Raw genomic sequence first — 13,702 nt, 5'->3', positions numbered from 1 at the left:
CTTCCTTCCTTCCTTCCTTCCTTCCTTCCTTCCTTCCTTCCCTTCTTCCTTCCTTCCTCCCAACTCTTAGTAAGCACCTCCAAATGTGGTGCTCCTTGCTGGCACTCCTAGAACAGAATTAAACTAGCTACTGAATGTTTAGCTCACAGAAAAAAACATGGACTTAGGACAAGCCCCTTTGGTCTTGTGTTAGATTGGCCCAAAACAGTAGAGGCTTTACTAATTCACCTCTAAGAAAATTCCATGCTTCATAAATCTGGTACCATGTTACCAGTTCTTTTGGACCAGAAGCTATTTGAAGAGCTCATCTGGGAGCTCCTGTTAGCAAGGTGGGACAAGTGGGTTAAGACCTGAATTCTGGTTCTGACTCCATCACTCATTCATTCACAATGTGATGCTGGGCAAGTCACTTAGCCCCTCTCCTCTGCTCAGAGTAGCTATAGATACCATCTACCTCTTGGAGATGGTTGAATAGTAACAGCCAGAAAGCCCTGTGGAAAAATAAAATGGGTAGTGAGAGCTGAATAAGAAGGGCCTCTGGTAAATTAGGTAAGGTCCACTTAACACCATTCTCCTCATTTCAGGCTGTCTTGTTGCTCCAGGACATCAAGCCTGCTGAAGCAGCCAGAGAGATATGCCTGTGACTTCTTTTCTCATTTTGGTATTATGTTTTAGGCTGGAGACAGAGTTGCTGAAATGTCAGAAGGAGCTGAAAAGACAGAATATGTTGTTCTGATTCCGAAAGTCTTGTTTGCTTAAGATTTATTTTGTTCTTGTTAAGGCTGAGGAACTTCTGAGAAACACAGGGAGAATTGGAGGGGTTATTAAGCTGAGTGGCATGTCATCCCTTTAATACAACATAGGCATTTGCGGTTGAGTTAACCTTCTCAGGTTTTTTCTGTTCTACTACTCAACAATGAGCGTTATGGAAGAGACTTTAGAAAAATTTCTTCCGAGATTAGATTGCTTGAAAACTGAACTCATCTATACTCAAATTCAGTCATCATCAGCGTCTCAATTCCAACTACAGAATGCTGGAAAACACAGAGATAATCTCTCTGAGTTCCTGGTAAAAAAAAAAAAATGCACGGCCTCTTCATCCCAAATGGGAGGCAGCTGTGGAACTTTCAGGGTGTGTACTAAGGAGAAGGAGTCAATCCCATCCTTGGAGCCTCCAGTTCCCCACTCCCCGCCCCGCCATGGAAATGCTGATACCTCTGCAGTGAAGAAATGAATTTTGTTTGTGAAGTCATCATTTTCAGCCCAAGAAATTAATCCCATTGTAGTCAATCTGAAAATCATCCTGCAAATACTTTTCCCACCCCAGTGCAAGAGATTCTTCTGGAATAGGGAAAAGAGCGTAGGAATATATTAATATATAACCACAGTTGAGATAACTATTCCTACTATATGCACTATAGATTCCAACTTCTGTTTATATATACATATATATTTCCTGTATATATGCTATATACAGTCTATTTATTATATATTATATACCTATATAATATGTAATAAGGATGTTAGTTTGAATATATACATATATATACACACAATATACCTTTCTGTGTATTTCTAGGATATTGGAGGGCAAACATATACATTACATATTATGTGCTTTGTTTTGTTTTGTTTTATTCCTTCTAAAACTCTGCTTTCATTCTACTTATCGAAAGTGGTAAAAGAGATGAGAGCCCTGCTGCAGAGGCAGAGACCCTGGGTTTTCTAAGAGTTAGACTTACCCAAATAGATTCAGGACATCTGCAAATAAGGCATCTCCAAACCATCAATAACACTGGATTCATAAGGTCATGGGTTTGTAGTTGGAAGAGCCCTTAGAGCTCAGCTAATTCCATCCCTTCTCTCAACAGTTAAGAGAAACCAAGGCCAACAGAGGTGAACTGACTTGCCCAAAGTCACAGAGATAGGAAGTAGAACAGATAGGATTTGAACCCAGGTCTTTTGACTCCAGACTAAAGGGACATCTTTTCTTTCTTTAGATCACATATGCCTAAGTAATGCTATTACCTAGAGACACGTGGGGTCATCGATGCTGCTAACAAAGAAAGATGTGTTGATTCAAAGAAAAAACAGATTATATATAAGTGGTGTAGAAACAGGACTGTTGAGGAGCTTAGATATGATGCTGGGGGATCAGAGGTAGGGTTCTGATGAACTTATTTTTCTTACTGTCTGAAGTTAGAGGATCCATCGTGGCCACCTCCTGGCCCCTTTCCACCTCTTACCCCCAGAGAAGCAGCCCAACTGCTCTGTTTACAGCTTGGGGAAAACTCATTCAAGATAGAAGTGACTGTCTAGTACACGTGTGATATTCCCTGGCCAGGTGTTCACAGTGCTGGGCAAAGGGCTATGGGAAACCATCTATCTTTGTCATTTCTGCTTGGGTTCATAAGGCTATTGGACTCTACAGAACCTAAATCAAAAGTATATTCCAGTTCATAAAGTTATCATTTATCTTATTGCTGTGTCTTATATGTTTCTATTCGTATATATTTTCTCACCCATAAAAATGTATACTTCTTGAGGATAGCAACTGCGCTTTTTCCTTGTATTCTCAGCACCTAGCATAGTGTTTAATAAAAATCTGATCAAATCCTTGCTGATTGATCGACCTAGCTGTAGCCTACTTTTCCAGCCTCATTCCACATGACTCCCTTTCATGTACTATGGTCCAAACTGATTTTGTTGTTTCTCTCCATTTCTCTCCGTTTCCCACCTCCATGCCTTTCTGCAGAGTCTGTCTCTCATACCTAGAATGTGCTCCTTCTTCACTTCCATCTTGTAGCCTCTTTGGTTTCCTCCCAAACTCTCAGGTGCCATGAGATGTTGCCTGGCCACCCCAGCTACTGGCGCTTCTATTTCCTCCCTCACTATCTTGAATTTATTTTGTATGAACATATATTTCTTCTGACAGAATGTTAACTCCTTCGGGGCAGTCTGTTTCATTTTCAGTAGTATCTCCAACATCTAGCATAGTACTTGACACATGGTAGACACTTTAAGACATTCCCGGGTTGATTGATTAAGTACTCCATATGCCATATGAGTTTAACAAACCTCTGAACTGATACAGCAGATAGAGTTCACACCCCAAACTCAAACCTGAAAATGGGATATTGAGGTGCTTCTGGAAATTTTCTCTTTTTCTCCTTGAAAGAGGGGGGCTTGGGAAATTAATATCTGTTTTGGCTCCTGTTGATGGACCTCTGGATTCTGAAGAGAACTGTGGGAACATCAGTGCTAGGTAATGGATTTATACTCAGTGCCTCAATTTGTTTATGCTAATGCCATATTTTTCTTCTTATGTTTAAGTAAATTGAACTAGAGCTTAAGTGGTGAATGCGGACTCCCTTTTGGAAGCTGGAGGAGTCCACCAGCCCTCCCCCATTTAGGCTAAAGAAGGGGCTTACCTATGTCACAGCGATTGCCCATATACCCAGGGGGGCATAGGCAGATGACACTTCCCTCCCTCTCCTGGCAGGTCCCAGCTCCACATGGCTCCTCAGCACATGACTTGGGGGTGGCTGTAAACCAGCAGGGGAAGAGCAGATCAATCAGATTATCTTGCCACCTTGGGCAGCCACTTGGGCAGCCTGATTGACCTCTCAGCTAAGGGAGCTGAGGTCTCTAGAGTTCTTAGTACACCTGTTTTGGGTCCATATGTTTCTCCTCAACTTTGCTTTGCTAGACATGGAGTCCTACTGATTCTTTTGGACTCTATGGGACTTTGAAAAAGACATCTTAGGAACAAAGGAGAGGTGGAAAGGGACCCAAAGAAGACAGGAAGGCAAACTTATTAGATACCACTTTTTTGTGCCTAGTGGAGGGGTCTACTATATCATTTCTAATGATCCAAGTCTATTTTGTGTTTTGAATCCAGAGAAACTGTGTCTATCTCTACATTATGAACAGGTACCCACACTCACCTGTTCACACATATATCTGAGGTCAGAAAATATAACCATACCTTCAGTGGTGGACTCTGATTCTTCCTCTTCATCTGGAGAAACTTGGGATGCAATGGAAGTGTCTGTGGGGGAGGGATCTGTTCCAGTTTCAGTAACATCATCTCTTTCAGTCTCTTCTCCTGATATTAAGGGACTAGAGGACTCAATTTCTGTTTGAGCCTCTTCAGGGCTTTGGGTCTGATGTCTGAATTCAGTCTCTGGAACACTGGTGCTAATGACTACATCTGGCAAAGATGTGTCACCTGAAATAGTTGGAACAGAAAAAGTTGGGGATCCAGAAGTTTCCCCACTGACTTCAGTCCTGTCTTCAAAACTCACAGGGAATTCACCACTGGCCAGAGGTGCAGATGATGTTTCTAAGTCCACATTTTGGGGGCTGGAAGTCTCTCCACTAACATCATGTGTGGCAGATGTTTCCTCAGAGATTTCGTGAAAGGCAGATGAGTCTCCACTCACATCAGGTGTGGAGGACGATTCACTGGTCACTTCCTGGAAAATAGATGATTCCCCACTTCCATTCAATGATGAAGATACTTCATGGTCAATTTCATAAAGTGCTGATGTTGTGCCACTAACATCTGGGACAGCAGATGCCTCAGGATATGCTGATAATTCACCACTCACTTCAGGGACTGCTGATGCCTCTACCTCAGTCTCATGGATTGTTGACATCCCACTGAACTCACCAGAAATAGGGGACTCTCCACTGGACTCAACAAAATGAGGGAGTGTCACAAGAGATCCTTGACCGAGTTCTTGTGAAACTGTTGGTTTGGGAACTGCTTCCTTTAAATCTGTGGTAATCAAAGTGACTTCTGGGAATCCCGAGGCCTCTCCACTGCTGCTGGTTACTGCCGATAATTCTCCACTTATATCAGGGACCCCAGAAAAATCACCACTAAAGGATGGTGTGCTATATGACTCCCCACTGGTCTCTAACAGTCCTGGCTGTGACCCACTAAGGTCCAGAGTTCTGGATATTTCTCCAGAGATTTCTGTTTCTCCTGAATAGGTTCCACTGATTTCTAAGACTCCAGAAGGCCCTTCTCCGGCCTCTTGTGCTGTTGGAATTGCGGTTGCAGATTCAACCAAAGTTTTATTCATGAGAGATATTGTGGGAAAACCAGATGAAAGTCCACTACTACTACTGTCATATTCTCCAGATGGTAGGCCACTTCCAATCCCTGCTCCTGAGGATTCCCCACTGAGCTCTACCGATCCACTTGGCAGGCCACTAAATTCTGGAGTACTCGAAGCAAGTCCACTAGATTCTATGGTTCCAGAAGATTGCCCACTTATGTCCACAGTTCCAGAGAAGCTACCTGATATATCTGTCTCCCCAGAAGGAAAGCCGCTTACTTCCGTAGAACCTAAGCCTTCTTCTTTTTCTCTGAAGGCAGTTGGGGCCACTTCAACAAAACTAGTATCAACAAATGTGACATTGGGAGATTCGCCACTGCCACTTATAGTTCCAGAAACCAAGCCACTGAGATCACCCACCCCGCTCAGATCAGAGATTCCAGATGTTTCACCACTAAATCCAGGCACTCCAGATGGTTGTCCACTGATATCAAATACTCCAGATGTTGCCCCACTAAGGTCAGTTACTTCAAATGGTTGTCCACTGTGAAATCGGACCCCAGATGTTTCTCCACTGATATCCAGTACACCAGAAGGCTCTCCACTGATTTCACGGACTCCAGATGTTTCTCCACTGGCATCAGGTAATCCAGAGGGTTGACCACTGAAATAGGGTACTTCAGATGGCTTCTCAGTTAAGTAAAAATTCCCTGATGTCTCTCCACTGGCATCAGGAAAACCAGATGCTTGCCCACTGATTCCAAATATTCCAGATGTTTCTCCTCTGGCCTCAGGAATTCCAGATGCATACCCACTGACATCAAACAGTCCAGATGTTTCTCCACTAGCTTCAGGAATTCCAGATGCCTGTCCGCTTATTCCAAATATTCCAGATGTTTCCCCACTGCTATCAGGCAATCCTGATGCCTGTCCACTGAGTTCAGTTCCTGAAGGTAGTCCACTAGTTCCCCCACTAATGTCCCACTCTCCAGATGGCAGCCCAGATATTTCTCCTTGACCGCTAATTCCAATGGTTCCCTTCCCTTCCAACTGGCTTGCAGTGGTAGTTGTGACTACTTCCACCAATGTAGTATCAACAAGAGAAACAGTTGGGAAACCAGATGGAAATCCACTCAAATCGGGTAGTCCAGATGATAGGCCACTTCCAAAGTCTACCCCAGAGTGCTCACCACTAAATCCAGATGGCAAGCCACTTGTTTCTGGAGTTTGGCCACTCCCTAAAGATCCAGAAGGCAGTTCTCCGAGGTCAAAGTGTTCAGAAGCAGATCCAATTAAATCATCTCCTGAAGGCAGTCCACTAACTTCAGTAGTGCTTGACCAGCCACTTACATCTGTTTCCCCTGAAGATAACCCTCTCTCCCCAGGTAGACCAGAGGCAACTCCAGATGAAAGGCCACTGAAATCCAGGCCACCAGAGGGCTGTCCACTTGTTTCAAACCCTCCTGAAGCTTCTCCACTACCAATGAAGTCTCCACTCACATCTGGAACACCAGATGGCTCTCCAGAAGCTGATGGTTCTCCACTGCCACTCACATCTGGAATTCCAAAACCTGGAACAGTGACTGGTTCTCCAGAAGTCAATGGCTCCCCACTGCCACTCACATCCAAAATGTCAACATCTGGAATACCAGATGGCTCTCCAGAGGCTGATGGTTCCCCACTGCCACTCACATGTGGAATTCCCAGATCTGGAACACCAGATGGCTCTCCAGAGGCTGATGGCTCCCCACTACCACTCACATGTGGAACTCCCAGATCTGGAACACCAGATGGCTCTCCAGAGGCTGATGGCTCACCACTGCCACTCACATGTGGAACTCCCAGATCTGGAACACCAGATGGCTCTCCAGAGGCTGATGGCTCCCCACTGCCACTCACATGTGGAACTCCCAGATCTGGAACACCAGATGGCTCTCCAGAGGCTGATGGTTCCCCACTGCCACTCATATCTGGAACACCAGATGGCTCTCCAAAGGTTGATGGCTCCCCACTGCCACTCACATCTGGAACACCAGATGGCTCTCCAGAGGCTGATGGCTCTCCACTACCACTCATATCTAGAATACCAGATGGCTCTCCAGAGGCTGATGGCTCCCCACTTCCACTCATATCTGGAATACCAGATGGCTCTCCAAAAGTTGATGGCTCCCCACTTCCACTCACATCTGGAACACTAGATGGCTCTCCAGAGGATGATGGTTCCTCACTGCCACTGCTTGGGCCCATACTAGATTCATAGGGCTCACCAGAGGCTGAAGGTATACTTTCTTCTGGAAGGGCAGTAGTGGGAGGCCAAGATGAAGGACTCACTAAAGGAGGGAGAGAAAAGAAAGAAAAGATTTTATCAATAAGCACTTAAGAAATCCTATGATCCCTCATATCTAGAAGCCTAGGTCCATTGCTACCATTATCCTTATATTATATACTTGATACTGATGTAGGGATTCTCAACCTGGGGTCCATGAACCCCTAATAGATTTGGAAGCTCTGTGAACTTCACAAAAAAGGAAATATTTTCATAACTCTATTTCAATCTAATTTGTATTCTTTTCCAATCTTATGCATTTAAAAAACTGCCAAGTGGTCAATGATACAAAAAAAAGAATTCCTATACTAAAGACTTAAAACATCCCTGGAAGGAGAAAAGGTGGCCTATCTCTGACACTAAACTCACTGTGTGTCCCTTGTGCAAGCCACTCAAACTCTGAGGGCTTTGGTTTTCTCATCTGTAAAATGAGGTAGTGGTAACTAAGGGTGATTGATCTGTAAGGCCTTTTGTACCTCTAATTTTATGACTAACTAGCAACACTATTATTATAAGTTTATGCCACTAACATCATGTTCAAAAGTATTTTCACAGGTATGTCTTTTTTTAAAAACCCTTATCTTCCATTTTGGGTCTAAGGCAGAAGAACAGTAAGGCTAGGCAATGGGGTTAAGTGACTTGTCCAGGGTCACACAGCTAGGAAGAGTTGGTGGCCAGATTTGAATCTAGGATTTCCCATCTCTATGCGCCTGGCTCTCAATATATTGAGCCACCTAGCTGCTCCCAGGTATATTTTTTCTTCTCACCTCAGGAGTAGGATTATCTTATAGATAGGGAAACTGAGGCACAAGAGGGATTAAATGAACTGACTCAGACTCATAAACTTACTCATTCTTTGGTGCTTCCTGAGATGGGACTTTCTGCCTCTCTTGAGTCTCTATATATGCCTGTTCATCTGTTTCTTTCTCTACAATGACTACCACTACCCCATTTTTAGAAAATGGTGGCATATAGTGGAAGTGCCTGACTTATAGTAGGTGCTTAAGAAATGTTGATTCAATTGAATTGGATACATTGCTATAATATACATTCAATTCACCAAGCAGTTATTAAGTAGCTACTATATACCAGATATTCTTCTAATCTTGGGACTACAAAGAGAGATGCCACTGTTCCTGTTATTAAAGAGCCTTTGATGCTGCATTTATGTATTTTTTTCCCGGTTGACTAATTTTGGCAGATATAGGATAGTGCTACTTCCTGGAATCAGTAAACAATTAAGGAACCCCCCAGAATTCCCCTGCTTAAAAAATCTCTTTCTCACATATTCTATTAATTGGAGATTCCTATGGGAATAACTTTTTGGGAACAGAAGTAGTCTTGAGATTGGTAAACTCTATTGATCATTCACACTTTAGAGTCAAATGTTTTAATTAGAACAACTGCTGGCTGAAATTATCCTTAGCAAATGGAAATTTTTGCTAGGGAGGTATATGGGGAGGAGGAAAAAGAAAAGGAGAATTGTGGAATTTTAGGATCCCAAAGACCTTTGACCCATATTGGCACACCTATGGCACACATGCTGGAGCATGCCAGAGGGGGCTGCTCCCTTCCCCCTCTCCACAAGCTTGAGGACATTTCTCACATGACCCACTCCTTTGCCCAGTGGCCCAACGAGAGAGCTTCTTCCCTCCCCTGTCTGGGGTAAGGTGGAGGGTGGGGTGCACATACAGTATGAGTGTTGTAGTTTGGGCAGTTAGTCTCTCAGGTCTCTAAAAGGTTCACCATCATTGCCTTAGATCATCTAGTCATTGCCTCACTTTCCAGGAAGGGTAATCTCTTCCCCTCGGCCTTGCCTAGGAACTCCCTCTCTATTTTTATACTTCCTTTTTGGGGGATATAGAATATAGAAGGTTATGGGGCCATGTATATTATGCAGGAATGGTCCTGCATATTTGAAACTAATGAGAGGGAGCTACTCGTTCTACTTTCTTTTCTATCACAGCCTCACTGAAGTCTTACATATACAATATAATTGATTGATAAATTAATTAATGATGCTGTGGATGCTAATCATTCTTTGATCTCAGAGTCTCACAGACATGTTGAAATGATAATAGTTGTCCAGGATTGTACAGAGATTCAATAACTGATCTGAGAAATAGAACACTGGTCCCTGGGGTTCCCATAGAGAGAAGTGCTCTCCACCTGAACAGAACTATATTGCATGGGGGCAGTGCAATATAGTGGATAAAACCCTGGACTTGGAGTCTTGAAGACCTGGGTTCAAAACCCACTTCAAGCTCTTAATTGCTGTGACGCTGGATGAGTCACTTATATTCTCTTTGCTTCAGTATCAATAAGGGAGTTGGACTAGATGGGTTCCAAGTTCCTTTTAGCTCTACATCTATGATCCTTTGGTTCAGAGCAAGATGTTTCCTAGAAGGCACAGGTTCATGCTGACCTGAGAGTAGTGAAGTATTTGTTGGAAAAAAATCAGTTTCCCACTCTGTCTGATTCTCAGGTACAGTGGTAAAATCAAATTCTTCCCTGGACAGGACTTCCCCTTCTTTTGGAGCCACCTGAGTTGGAATCAGCTCTTCATCAATAATGGAGGTCTGCGTGACTTCTTCACCTTCCACCAGAGAAGGCCCAGCTGAAACATCCAAGAGGAGAGGGTGAGTGACTTGACCTCCCAAGCCGTAAGCTTCTACCTCAGATTACTCAGAGCTCTATCCCAAGGGATCCATTTAGTACATAGTTCTTGGTCCCTGAAGAAACAGGGACAAACAAGAGAGGGTTTCCACTATAATATTCATATTCTAAGGCAGGGGTCGGCAACGTATGGCTCTTGAGCCATATCTGGCTCTTTTGAGGGCCAAATATGGGCTCTTTCTGCAGGAGCCATAAAGCCAATTTTTTTTCAGGTGCTGTTACAGGAGCGAGTACTGTGAGCACTGTATGGCTCTCACAAAATTACATTCTAAAAAATGTGGCATTTATGGCTCTCACGGCCAAAAAGGTTGCTGACCCCTATTCTAAGGCATTGAAGCAATAATACACCTGGGCTTCATTGAAAAGCAAGAAGAACTGAGATAATATAAGCTCATGTTGTACCCCTCCCTTCTTGCCCCATCTCTGTCTGTCTGTCTGTCTCCTTTGTGAAGGCTCTTCTACCCCATTTTTCAGTTGCGGGAACATCTAAAAGGTACATGGCTTAGAGGGACCAGCAGCATGGTTGTTAAAAGAGGGGACTACAAAGGTAACTCATTCCTTAATAGAAAGGGATCTTTCCTACTCTAGCAGGGAAAACTGGGTAGCCTGAGAAGGGTGGCACAGTACCTTGGAAACAGAAAGCATGGTGCCGGGACAGGGGATCAGGAAAGCCAGTCTGGTTGGAATACAGGTAAACAGTCCTAACACCTGGCTTGTCCCCACCACATGAGGAGCGGGGAGTGATGATAGGATAACGGACACTGCCATCTGCCAGCCAGCCAGCATGGCATTTGTCTAGGCCCCTGCGCCAGGCAGCATAGAGCTGCCCTGTAGAAGCCAGGGTGGCATTGTGATCTTCGCAGTATGCTAGGGCTTCTTGGAAGGTGAACAGCTCCAGTCGAGTGGCAAAGAACACCTCGCCTATTGGAAACACACAGTTAGATTAGATTGCTTTTAGAGCCAAATACCCTGTATAGAGGCACCCCTTCTCCCACACCCCACAAGGCTATTACAGGTATTTTCACACAAATACACATATATTCAAAGTGTCATCACATCCTCCTTCACACTTGTGATTTATATAGAGTCTGGCTCCAAGCTACCCTGAGCACTGTGGGGCAACTGCTAGGTATGGAAACTTCTTCCATGAATATAGATCAACAACTTGTGTATAACCCAGAATCTTAGTCAGTAGGCTAGGGGTACTAGGAAGGGAAGTCACTTGTCTATGGTCATGCAACTAGGATGTGTCAGAGACAAGATTTGAACCCAGATCTTTCCAATTCCTCTATCCGACTGCTTCTCTTAAATGATACATGTTCTCTGACGACTAGATGCCTTTTCCTCACTGGACGCAGCAAATGTTGTACACAAGTGCAACTTAAGCTCTTTTAGGCCACTTACTGCGTACATATGAAAAGATGGCTTGATGTTGGTTATTTTCTTTTCTCCTGGTTTATGGTTCCTGCCCTGGAGTCAACATTCTTTCCTTGTTTTGTGCATTATGGGGAAGTATCACTAAAAATACTCAGCTGAGAGAAGACAGAGAAAGACTGAGAAAAAGACAGAGATAAGGACATAGACAAAAAGAGAGGGAGAGAGAGAGGTAGAAAAAGAGAAAGATGGAGAGATAGATAGAAATAGAGAGAGAGGGAGGGAGAAAAGGAGAGAGAGAGACAATCTGGGACAGGAGAAAAAGATAAACAGAGGTAACTACATAGACAGAGGGAATATGGTGGCCTAAGAGAATGATTGATTCATATATTTTCCTCACTGGATTTTTTTCTGACTCAGAAAGTTGTATGGAAGGACAGATGGTTGATCTGGCATATTTTGCCCATTGCTTAGGAGTTTCATCCAAAATTCCTCATGTCAGGCCCTAAACCCATATAAACCAGAACTTTGGGGATGTTGATTCCATACCCAGTAGCCAATCTACATAGCAGTATACATCATAGGTCTCAGATGCTGGGCGTAGGCCATAGGACCTGACTCCAGGGCTGCTGTCCTTATTTCCTACACACTGGGTGCGGGGACTCACAATAGGGTATCTGCAAAGGAGAAAGTGAAAAAAGGGTTAACTCCAGACAATAGGAATTGGAGACAGGGGCTTTGAAGCAGAAGATATTAGTCACTTATGGACCTGGAGGGGCAATGTCTTTGGCTCCTCTAATGGAAACAAGATGAGGAATCCTGGGCCTAGGACTTGCAGACACAGAGAAACATCTGGCTTTGGTACAGCATCAGCATTAGCAGCAGCATCACCTTCATCATAATCACTATTACCATCATCATCACCATGAGGAACTATAGCATTAGTTGTGAAGATGACTTTGGCGGCTTCGTATGTGATGTTTGATAACAGGGAACACAGAATCAAGATCACTAACTGAGCAGGGAAGGATTAAGACTGACCCAGGGCAATTATCTAGAGAAAAAGCAGAAGATGATTTCTCCCCATATACTCAGTAATTTTTTGAGAAATAATTTGTCAAGATTGGGTGAAAACCTTTCATGAAAAGTTCTTTCTCCATTCTTTGTTGGGAGTGTCCCAAATTGTCTCTTGTTCTCTGTTTTTTCTCTTGGCTATGGAGAGAAATTGATAGCTCTATCTTGAATCTCAATCCTGAACTCCTAAGAGGCTCTTAAACTCATTTCCTGTAGCTAAATTCAGCTGTGCCAAGACTTAAGGTCCCCATGGCTGGGAAAGTGCCTAGAAGTGTTATATTGTAGTTACCCTAGGAATGGGCTGACTCAGAACAGACTGAGTTCAAGCAAAGTGTTAGAGGACTGCTTTTTCTGGATATTGTAGAGGAGATGACAAGATCATTGATATAGAGTGGAAGATAATAGAGAAGTCATTTGGTCCAACCTCCTCACTTAATATAGGAAGGAATTTTGTCCCTGAGGGGTGAAGTAGCATGCCCCAGGATGCCTGATCATATGACTATAGGTCCAGAGCTAGAAGAGACTATAGAGATCACTTAATCCAGGAGGCTCATTGTATAGATGAAGAAATGGAAGCCCCAAGAAATATTATATTGCCTCAGGATTCCCGCTCAGATAAAGGTTGGACTAGATTTCCACAATTCCTTCTAGCTTTGAGATTCCATGATTTCTTCTGTAGAAGAAAGGGAGGACGTGGCTCCAGGGCTCACCTGACTGTCTGGTCCCGCAACCAGCCAGCATCACATTGTTCATAGCCAGCCTCATAGGCTGCCTGTAGCTGTTCTGGTGTAGCAATGACAGCTCCTGTAGATCTACAGGCCTGTTGAGCTTCTTCATAGGTGAGAGAATATCTGGTAGAACCTGGACGATAGTGGAACACAACACCTGGTGGGAAAGAGGAGACAAAGGGAAAGGTCACCATTGGCTTTAGCTGTAGGCATGGGAAGGGATGGAAAGTGAGGACTGATGCTTCATTACAATGTCTGGCTATACTGAAAACACACTTCCCACTTCTACTCCAAAGCCTCAACATCTCAAATCATTTTTATGATTTTATCTCAACTGTAGATGTACTCATTGAATTAGTCAGACATGCCTCTAGGTTTCAAAGACTCACCCAGTTTTCTCCCTTCCTTCCTTCCTTCCTTCCTTCCTTCCTTCCTTCCTTCCTTCCTTCCTTCCT

The 13,702-nt window shown here is 43.8% G+C and overlaps 1 protein-coding gene across 1 annotated transcript in view; it reads right to left on the bottom strand.

Moving 5' to 3' along the window:
• The window catches only part of ACAN (aggrecan), a 44,720-nt gene that overhangs the window by 14,840 nt on the left and 16,178 nt on the right, over window positions 1-13,702 (bottom strand). Inside the window, exons 6-12 of the mRNA XM_044660139.1 lie at window positions 13,230-13,404; window positions 11,995-12,122; window positions 10,699-10,992; window positions 9,821-10,012; window positions 7,040-7,399; window positions 3,989-6,901; window positions 3,432-3,545 (exon numbers count right to left, since the gene is read on the bottom strand). Coding sequence (XP_044516074.1) covers window positions 3,432-3,545; window positions 3,989-6,901; window positions 7,040-7,399; window positions 9,821-10,012; window positions 10,699-10,992; window positions 11,995-12,122; window positions 13,230-13,404 — 4,176 coding nt within the window. The remainder of the gene's footprint in view (window positions 1-3,431; window positions 3,546-3,988; window positions 6,902-7,039; window positions 7,400-9,820; window positions 10,013-10,698; window positions 10,993-11,994; window positions 12,123-13,229; window positions 13,405-13,702) is intronic.

Source organism: Gracilinanus agilis, chromosome 2 (assembly GCF_016433145.1).
Source record: "Gracilinanus agilis isolate LMUSP501 chromosome 2, AgileGrace, whole genome shotgun sequence".
NCBI lineage: Eukaryota > Metazoa > Chordata > Mammalia > Didelphimorphia > Didelphidae > Gracilinanus > Gracilinanus agilis.
Note: the sequence above shows the minus strand (reverse complement) of the source record. Positions and strands in the feature narration are given on the sequence as shown.